This window comes from Gavia stellata, chromosome 30, assembly GCF_030936135.1.
Source record: "Gavia stellata isolate bGavSte3 chromosome 30, bGavSte3.hap2, whole genome shotgun sequence".
NCBI classification, from domain to species: Eukaryota; Metazoa; Chordata; class Aves; order Gaviiformes; family Gaviidae; genus Gavia; species Gavia stellata.
Genome location: NC_082623.1, coordinates 3,085,889 through 3,096,043, shown reverse-complemented (window position 1 = coordinate 3,096,043; position 10,155 = coordinate 3,085,889). Strand labels below are relative to the sequence as shown.

Here is a 10,155-nt window from a genome sequence, read left to right as displayed (position 1 = left end):
CCTGTACATACACCCCTGCGTGTTTTACGCCCGGTTCCTCCAGCGTATTAGAAACCTGGGAGACGGGATTTGACCCAAACCAACCCCTTTAGCCCTGCAGCACGTGCTGGAATCCCACTTTTATCTTCTTCACACGTTCAACGAATAAAATTAACTAAAACGAGCCAAAAAATGAGGTGGAGTAAAGGGTTCAGTGGAAGAATCACCCAGCGGGGGGGCGGGGCTTGCGGGGAGGCGGGCGGGGCCTCAGGCCCCGCCCGCCTCCCCGCAAGCTCCGCCCCCCGCGGACCCCGCCCCCCCCCGCAGGCCCCGCCCCGGAAGGGCACTCGGGGGGCGTGGCTTGGCGGGAGGCGGCGGCGGCGGGCGGCGGCGGCCGGGCCGGGCCATGGGGAAGGAGCAGGAGCTGCTGGAGGCCGCCCGTACCGGGAACCTGCCCGCCGTGGAGAAGCTGTTATCGGGGAAACGTCTCAGCTCCGGCTTCGGTGGCTCCGGGGGGGGAGGAGGAGGCGGAGGAGGCGGCTCCGGGGGGGGAGGCGGCGGAGGAGGCAGCGGGAGCGGCGGTGTGGGGCACCCGCTGTCCAGTCTCCTCAGGTGAGCGCGGCCTGAGGGCCTGTGGGAGGGGGCATGGGGGTGTGGGAGTGGGGCTGAGGGCTGAGGAGGGGCTGTAGGGCCGGGGGGGAGGAGGTAGGGGGCATGGGGAGGGGGCTGTGGGCCTGTTGGGTAAGGGGGAGGCTGTGTGGGCTTGGGGGGCTGGTGGGTTATGGGGCAGGAGGGGCGTATGTAGGGCAGGGGGACGGAGAGGCTGCGGGGCCGTGGGGTGGGAGGGGGGGAAGGTAGGGAGAGTGTGGTTGGGGCCCAGGAGGTGGGGTCTGTGCGGATTTAGAGCTGGGGGGGGGGCATGGGGTGCTGCAGGGCCGTGGAGCTGGAAGGAGGGGTGTGTGGACTGGGGAGGTTCAGGGTCACGGGGGGGGTGTGGGGTGTGGGGCTGGGGGGCCTGTGGGGCCATGCAGGCAGAGGGGGCGTCTGTGGGGCTTGGGGGGGCTGTAGGGCTGTGGGTGAGGCAGGAGGTATGGGCTTTTGGGGTGTTGTAGGACCGTGGGGCAGGTAGGGAGTATGGAGCTATGGGGCCGTGTTGATAGGGGCTGGGGGTGGAGCAGGCAGGAGGTGTGGGGAGGGGGGTCTCTAGGGGTGTGGGGCTTGAAGGCGTGAGCTGGGGGTGGGGGAACAAGGGACTAGGGATGTGGGGCAAGGGATGTGGGCTGCGGGGGAACGAGGGGTTGTAGGGCAGGGAGGCAGCTGGAGGGGTTTGGATGTGCTCTTGGGGCCGAGCGTGTGGGTGAGAGGGCTGTGGGATAAGGGGGTGTCGGAGGTCCCTGGGGCCCGGCGGTGTGGGCTGGAGCTCTGGGGGGCACTGGTGTGGGCTGCAGCGCTGTGGGTGCGGAGGGACTGAGGACGGCAGTCCCCTGGGGGTCTGGGCCTGCGTGGGCCGAAGGAGGAGGCGCACTGGATGGGAATTGGGGGGCCAAGGGGGTGGGATGAGGCATTACAGCAGGCTGCAATGGATGTGGGGCTCACAGGGTGTGTGAGGATGGGCTGGGGGACCCCTGAGGCTTTGGTGCTGCCTGTGGGGGCCAGGGGTGTGAGGGGGCCGTGCTGGAGGGGGCTGGCAGCGGAGCCCCTCGGGCTCGCGTGCCCCCAGGCGAGGAGTAGCAGGGGCCGGCGGGCTGGGAGAGGAGAGGAGGCTGTCTGGAGCGGGCGCTTCCAGGGCTGGGTGCTGCCCAGTGGTGGGGTGTCCCCCGGGGGCTCGGACTGCTGCAGGCTACGGGGTTGTGGATGCTGCTGGTTACTGTCGGTAGCTGCAGACTGGTGTAACTGGGAAAACGTGATGTGTTTGGAGGAGGACTCTGGGTCAGGGTGCTCGCAGAGGCTGCTGGCTCTCAAGCCAGGACATGTGTAGGTTCCCAGGGTGAGGAGAGCTGCTGGATGAATTTACTGGGGCAGATGTGCAGCCGGGTGTTCGGCAAGGCGTCCTCTCCCTGCTCTTGCTCTGTGCACGCTCGCCCTTCCTCTAATTTTCCTGGCTTGCAGTAATACTCCTCTGCTGCGGTTCTCGAATCGGCGGAGGCTGGTGGGGTTCGGGGCTCGGCTGTGCTGTGCTGGGGGCTGCACAAGCAGATGGAGGGCACAGTCATTTGCTTTAGCATTTAAAGTGCCATGCTGTGTGATTTGCTCTGTTTTGAAGCTCTTAGACCTTTGTTAGTTTTTTCTCCTCCCCTTTTTTTCGGCATCTCCCAAGGAAAACACTTGCTGGTGCGTTGTTTGAGTTGCAGCTTTTTGCCATTTCAGCTTCTCTGCTGGAAATGCCGATGTTCCTGTTCCCTGAGCAACTGGTTTATACTGGGACAGGGGGAGGAGATTTGAGTCCAGTGCTGAGTGATGTTATCACTGCACGACCTGACTATTTAGAAGTATACAACTTCCCTGTTTGTGGCCAAATTTAATCCACTTTTCCTTTCACCTAACCTTATCAGAACTCTGCTGTCGCACGTTGAGCTGAATGGCAGAGACCCGCTGACACGGAGAGCTTGTGCTTTCCTGGTACATACATTTGCTTCTCTGAAATGTAAATCTGCTGTCGGGTCGAACTTTATTCTTCTCTTTTAATATATTAAACACTCTGAGCCCTTGTTTTGAGTGGGAAATTGCTCTGACCACTTCAGGCTTGTCTGCGTTAGAAGATGGATGTACTTGCAGGGTGTTCAGATAACGTGGAGAGGGTCAGGGAGTTAAATACACACCACGAGTGTTATCAGCCTCTTGTTCTAAGAGCTCCGCCACACTTTTCGACAGTGCGTGGTGATGATGGCCACCTTTTTTCCCCAGTAAGACAACTGCTTGTGATACCAGCTGGTTTGTGGAGCGGTCAGGCTGTTTGATGTCTGAGCAGTTAACGTGATTTTTCATGTGTAAGCGTGGTTTCGTGTGTAGACGCCTATTTGAGGGATGGTGAATGTCATAGCTGTCGTTCGTATCTTCTGTGTTTATCAACTCAACTGTCTTAAATGTCTGTCAGTTGACGTTATAACGATCCCTGTCTCCCACCAAATTCCCCAATCCCGGAACCATTTTCCCTCTGCTGCTGAGTTACCGTCAGGCTCTTTGCATGTTTATGGTAGCGGTTCTTGTTCTGGGAGCATGTTGGTGTTCCCAGGGTGCTGGGAGTCATTGCAGCGCATCGTTAACCTGCCGTGTGAAACCTGCTGCAGCCTCCCTGGATTTACAAGAGTTTGCACGCACGCCCCACGTGGCTGCTCGCCCTGAGCGTCATCGCGAACCTGCGTGGATCGTCACCTCTGTACCACGTTTGTACGAGCAGCGGCTGCAGTCTTCCTCCCTCTCGGCATTACAAATGCCGGGCAGTGACCGTGAGGATAGTCCGCTCTTACCTGCGGTCACCTCTTGCAAACTGGCAGTGGGGTGGGAGTTCGGGGCCCCACGGGGCGCGCGGTTGCGGCATGGGGAAGCAGGGCGTAGCTGGGGATTGTTCGAGGGCTTGGGTGCTGCGGTGAATGATGCACGTTAGATATCGAAAATGGACTTTGAATGATTTAAAGGCTTTCTGATTGTTTCTGGTGCTCTGTCAACTTGTGCTTTTACTTTGGGTTAAATGACTCCATGTGAGAAGATTTCTGCTTGTTTTGTAGTGAGGAGGTTTTTATGAGAAACAGCTGCTAAATTTACCTGCGAGGAGAGTCTGACAATTGTTTGGGGAGCAGCTGGGACAAGCTGGGCGGTGTTCAAAACTCTTTTCTCTAGCACGGGCTCAATCTAAGTGATTGCTTAGTGTCCTGGTGTGGCTGTGGGACGGTTCTAAGACGTACAAGCTCTGCTGAAAGGTTTATTGCAGTAGCAAACATACTCCTTTGCGTCCCCTTGGTACAGCAGCAGAACATTGGATTTTGGGGATTGAGTTCCCAAAAAAAAGTAGCCAGACTAAGTTTCAGGCCTTAGTGTGTCAGAGAAGAAATCTGGGCAGTTGTCTTCTGCCTGTGTGTCACCCTGTCTCTGTTGCGGTCTGTTTTCACTCTGCGAAGTGTGAAATTAGCTCTTGCCCCTGGTGCCAAGCCTGATTACTGACTTCTTTGCTCATCTCTTGAGGTGTGCGATTCCTCCGGAGCACCTTCGCCTGTGGTTTCCCTGCTTCCCGGGGGCAGGGAGGATGTTGCAATAAGTTCTCCACAGCAGGCATGGTATTTAATTATAGCTAACTCTGCCTTTCTGTACGCCTTTTAAAATAACTTCAAGGGTTTGGAAACAGGGAGTGTGAAATTTTGTCTGCCTGACACTTCATGGAAAGTCGACGATTGACAAATTAAAGGGACCTGGTGGTGTGGGAGGAGGGTGGAAGGGTAGAGGTGACAGAAAAGAGTTTGTGGAGTGTCCGCCCCTCCAACCCCTGCCTTCTCCAGAGTACAGCATCCCAAGGTGTGCAACAGGTCAAGAGCAACTTTGGAATAACTTTAAAGTTGAAGGGTTTTCTCTTAAATCTTATTCCTTTATCTTTTTTTTTTCCTGATGATGATTAGATGCATTTTCTAAATTAAAACCAGTAAATATGGACTGGACGTGTGCCCAGAGAAAGTCACAGTGCCAATTAAGTGGAAGCATTAATGGAAGTAGGAAGATGGAGAAGGCTAAGGTGCTTCAGCTGGCGGCTAACTTTTTATCAAGGCTCTGCAGTGCAGGAAAGCTGCTTAAATAATAGATGTCTTCAGTGCTGGTGGGTAAAGAAATCACAAAATAGGTGTCTGGAGCAGGGATTTATTTTTTTGTATGCAAGATAAAGCTGTATCTGAGAGAATTTAGGTTACAAAGGTTTGTCACTGAGATTTGGAAGTATTTAGAAAAGGGGGTAAGACTGCTTTTATCCTTGCTCAGAAGTGGGTCCCGCTGCAAGCTTCTGGCAAAATGGCTTTCTGCCTTTGATAAGAGCCAAACGCAGTTTCTTAGTTGGGCACCTGTGAAAAGCATCTCTGACACCCGTGCGATTGCTTTGCCAAACTGCCGTCAGCCTGCAAGACGAGAGGATGGCCAGAGTTGATGGGGTAGGGGTCTGCATCAACTGTAGAGAAAAGACGGGTTACTTGAACTTCAGGGATGTACGTGACGTGGGAAACTTTTACCAACGCTAGAACATGGGAACTTTTCTGATTAAGGGTTTCTTACCCCTCGGTTGCGGTGCAGAAACCTGCCCGTGGTCAGTTCTGTATGTTTCATATTTTCCCTTCCTCAGACAACTTTTGGCAGCCTTCCTCTTTTTGCGTGGTCATTTTCATTCCTGGTCCTGCATATTTAAAGATATCTCCCGGTAAGGAGGCTGCTAAGCTGTCCTCCACCCGCCGAAGCTTCTTCCGTGAGCAGGGTCATAAACGCTCGGCTGGACCAGCAGAACTCCCTTGTTCCTTCCTCCGTCTGATTTCGGGTCTCTTTGATGTCAGTACGGTATTTAGTTCCTATTTTTTTTTAAGTCTCACTGTTTGGACTACCTGCTCTCAAAAGAGGTGCCCATCCCAGCTCCTTCCGTGCAGTTCTGCAGTGTTTCAGACGTCTCAAAAATCAAGTTTTGAATCGGGTATAAAACGGGTGTTTTCTGGAAGAAACGTGCGTGATTGTGGGCATGGTGCGGGAAGCTGCGTTCCCACTCTCACACCTGGTAAGCGTGTGTTGAGCTGAGGGCACTGGTCTGAGCTGGGACACGAATCGTTTTGTGCCTTTTTTCTAACAAAGAGAGCAAATGCCGGTCCATAAAGTCACAGAAGATGTCCCCAGCAGTAAATTCTGCAGAACGTGTTGTTTTATCACATAAACTTAACTGCCCGCCGTGTTTATTGTAATAGAAATGTGAACTTTGTCAAGGTCTGAGGCTTTCATACTTCCTGCTTAGATCACGGAGCTGAGCCCTCTGAGTGCGAGACTTGCACAAACTCCAAACGAAATCACCGATTTCTGCAGGTAAGCAGGAAGCACGATCTGATAGACCGTGATACGCCAAACGAGAAGGAAACGCGAAGATAGAATTAAAGATGAAGTCTCTCCCCAGGGGGTGAGCGTGCCACTGCGTAATGCTAAAAATATTAGGCAGGAAAATAAACCCCGCTGGAAAGCTAACGTGAATAAGGGAACGCAAACGGCAGGTTGAGGTAATAAGAAGGATACGGGGAGGATGAGAAGCAGTAGAGGGGAGGGAGATCGGTTTCTGGCCTTTGCCAAAGCAGATGGTGGGGCTTACAAAGAGGCGGTGGCTTGCCAGGCTTTGGGGGGAGGCTTGGCTTCGTGCTGCCGTCCATGCAGCCTCTGGGATCTGCTCACATAACATGATCGTTGGGATCCGTTCGGGGCCTGGAGATCTGCCAAAAGCCAGGTCCAGGAGTCTGATGCAGATAACCACTCCTCAATCGTACCCTGGCTGCTCCATTTTTCAGAACATACCTCGTAAAGCACAGGCAAAAGCATTTCTTGTAGATCAGTGAGCATCTAGAGATAATATCAACTTAATGTAAACACAGCTTAATGCTTATAAGCAAAAGCAAGTCTAGAAATGGCAAATGCTTTATGAATCCTTGAGGTTTCTTGGGTTTTAGGGGGCACTTCTGCGTAGAGGCTGCAGAATTTGAATATATTCTTTTTGCCGCTTCACTGTGAAGTTAAAGGCAGGAAGCAACAAAACAATCTGTGGCCTGAAATATCAAGCTGCATTCAGTAGGTTTTGCCAGTAGCAGTAAGGGATGAATTGTGTTAAAGCCAAATCTGCAGAAAAAGCTTTTTATTTTCATCTATTGATGTGAAAAGACTGGATCTTTGTTGACGAGAGGGGAAACTGAGGCTGCTGTGGAGCCCCAGATTGTATATGTAATCTTCTGTAAGTGTATCAAGGAGAAACTTCTGCTGTGAATTAGGACCTTTTTGTATACATCTGTTGTGGGAAAAGGTTCGGTTGTTGCTTCACAGAAGCCACAGCAAGTGTTCCAGTCAATTCGCAGCAGTTATTACTGGTGAGTATTTTGTTTGGTTTAGGAAATGACATGGTGTAGTGGCTGAACGCTTAAAGTAGCTTCCAATAGTCCAAATGTGGTTAGAGTCAGAAAAATTATTTCTATTTAAAAAGTAGTGAGGTATCATATTTGTTCTTGTGCAGCTGGATGATTTAAAGAAATTATTTATTAGTGCTACACGTTCTCCCGGTGGTCTGAGAGTCCGGCTGCAACCCTTCTGCTCGCTGCCTTTCCGTCGGGAAGGGAGGTCCCGCACCGACGGTGCAGCTGACTGGGGGAGAAGAGGAATTGCCCCATACGTAGGAGCGAGCAGGCTGTTAGTGCGTCTGTCCATTCACAGGTGTATTGTTATCGCAATATGTGTGGCCAGGTCTTGTGATTAAGTGGCAAGTCCTGCAGTGGTGGGCTGAGATAGTGGCGGGGAGCAGCAGCTCAGCTCCAAGGTCCAAGCTTCCAGGATTGTGTAAAGGTGCAAACAAAATATTTCCCTATCTTCCCCTTCCCCCGTAAAAAGGAAGTTGCATAAAACAGGGCTGTGTTAGAAATCGCAGCTGGGTCTTTCACCCTTCTTGGTTCTGTGATTAATAATCTCGCCCACTTTTACACTGTCTTCTGTTCCACACCCTGCCGTGCAAACAGCCGAGCAGGACAGATCGCTCTTTAATTAGATACCTGAACACTGGTATTGCTGAGAGTATTAGTGCCACAGGCATTAGGTGTGCACCGGCTCTTTTTCCGTGAATTGTTTTCTAAGCACTTTTTAAATAATTCAGGAAGGCTGCAATTATTGGCAGTGACTCTTAAGCGTTTTGTATCTGTGTGATCATCTAATTCGGCTTTGGAACATTTTATTTGCTTGCTTTGGTCAGCATGATTCCATGATTAGGGTTGTGTCTGGGGAGGACTGGGTTTTTCGTGCCGTAAACTTGCTGTGGGACCTCGGACAAGTCGCGTTAGCCATGTCCTGCTTTGCTCACCTACCCCACGGATGCTGCCTATTTTCCTCTGTGGGGGAGGACTTGGTTTTTATGCAGCACTTGGCGCGCACATGAAAATCATGTTGTGTAGGTGGCTTCCCTTTCTGTGAAACTTCGTTGGGAGTTTTGTCCCACTTCCTTCCAGACACGCTGCGTGCGGTCCGAGGTTTCCATGCCGCGCACACGGAAGGCAGTGACCTGGTGCTGCCTGGTTTGGTTGGCAGAAAAGATGGTTGGAAGTTGAAGGGAGGTGCAGCGGTGCTGTGGAGGGTGTGTAAGAGCTGAATTAAACGGGTGAGGAATTGGGAGCAGATGTGAATCGATTGAAGTGGCGCAGCCTTTGAGTAAAATGCTCCGAGCGCAGCAAGTTGGATAGGAATCTCTCTGTTAACGCTGAGTAAAAGTGTCTTAACTGTGTAGGCAGTGACTCAAAACCTCTGTCAGTGATTAATCTGGCTCTATAACGTAGGGGGGTGTCTAGGCTGGGGCGAATTCTTCTGGCTATTGACTTCCCATCAGTCTTCACCCACGTGCTGAGTCCTCTGGTGTCCTGGGACTCACTCTCTTGGGAGTGCCAACGTGTTTATGTCAGACGGAGGGTGAGAACACATTAGCTTAATTTTCGCTTTGCTTTGAGAGTTTCTCAGCTGAGTGTTTTGAAGCACCAAGCAGGTTTTGGAAGTAATCCATACGCTCATACAGGTTACTTCAAATACTCCGTGGGGTAAGATGTGGTGTGGGGAGTGGTAGGTGGGTCAGGTTGTGTTGAGGATACTGAGGGCATCAGAACTGAGCCAGTTACCGCCCTCTGACAGATGCCAGAATTTAAATAGTTATATTATAATTATATATAGCAGTATCCCTGTGCGTCGCAGCGGGCTGGAGGCAGGAGCAGAGCCAAGGAGGCAAGGCAAGGCTCCCGGGGTGTTTTTTCCAATTGCTAGGTTACACTCCTTCCCAGGAGCATCATTTTACGGCTCTTAGCATTCGCAGGGCTCACGTAAGATTTGTGCGCTGCCCCATGATGGGAGGAACAGTGAAATGCATCCATGACATGCAGTTTACTTATTTCCCGTGCCCTGAACAAGACTGGCTCGAGAGCTGGCTGGAGTATCCTAAACAGATTTAAGAAGCCCAAGGACTGAGAAGGTGGTTAGTGTTCGGGGTGCCCGCAGGAGCAGTTTGAGCTGGGCACTGATGGTTTGGTTGAAATGCCTGGTGCGGTCTTGAAATTTGCATCTCGAAGACTTTAGGGCTCGCTTTATTGATGCTGGAATTAGCAGCTGCATTCAGCATGTTCACGCAGGGGGATTTCTCTGTGTTGACCATGGTGGCAGAGTGGATGCTTGTGAGACTTGAGTGGACTGAGTGGGTTTGGTAGATTCCCTGATGGCTTTTTGATCTGTATTCTGTATATCTTATTCTTACACGCAGCTCAATGGTAGGATAATTTCAGGCCCAAAGCCACAGCTATGCATGTAAACAAATACGGGATATTTGAGCAATGAGATACTGACATTTCCATAGCTTTGTTCCCCTCTGCTTTTGTCTGCAGTCCTGAAACTGAAGAAATGTCACAGCAGATTTGAGTACATCCAGAGTGCTCTGTGTTTCAAAGGCAGGAGCTATGCAGAGTTCAGCTGGATGCCGAATGTTTAACAAACAGGTTTTGGCACTTAATGAAATTTGAAGGTTACAACTAAGCTTGTCCAGCAGTTAGTTGGTGAGAGCGGTGGTCTTGTCCTCCCCCATTTTCTTTCCCTGATACTCCAGTTATTGTCTGGCTGTGCCAGAGTGAATCACTCCAGCTGGCTCATCTAACAGAAAACTTTTGTTTCGTGAGGCTGCACAGTTCCTACATCCAATAGGCTGAAATCCAAACGGCAGAAACCTGCAGGTGACAGCATGGAGGAGTGGGATCTCCCCTTCCCTTCTCTTTTGCTGGGAGAGCAGTTGCGCTGCTGCTGCTCTCTGCATGCAGTAATTCGTAGCTGCATACGGACTGCCTAAATAGTATGTCGATATGGAAGTGGAGCTGCTCAACTTGGTGACGTGGGGCCTGCGCTACTCTGGCTGATTAAGGCTGTTTGGCAGAGAACTGAACTTTCTAAAGATGAATGTATGAA

The 10,155-nt window shown here is 51.7% G+C and overlaps 1 protein-coding gene across 1 annotated transcript in view; it reads left to right on the top strand.

Moving 5' to 3' along the window:
- Positions 1 to 385: 385 nt before the first annotated feature.
- The window catches only part of ANKS1A (ankyrin repeat and sterile alpha motif domain containing 1A), a 104,935-nt gene continuing 95,165 nt past the window's right edge, over positions 386 to 10,155 (top strand). Inside the window, exon 1 of the mRNA XM_059831310.1 lies at positions 386 to 591. Coding sequence (XP_059687293.1) covers positions 386 to 591 — 206 coding nt within the window. The remainder of the gene's footprint in view (positions 592 to 10,155) is intronic.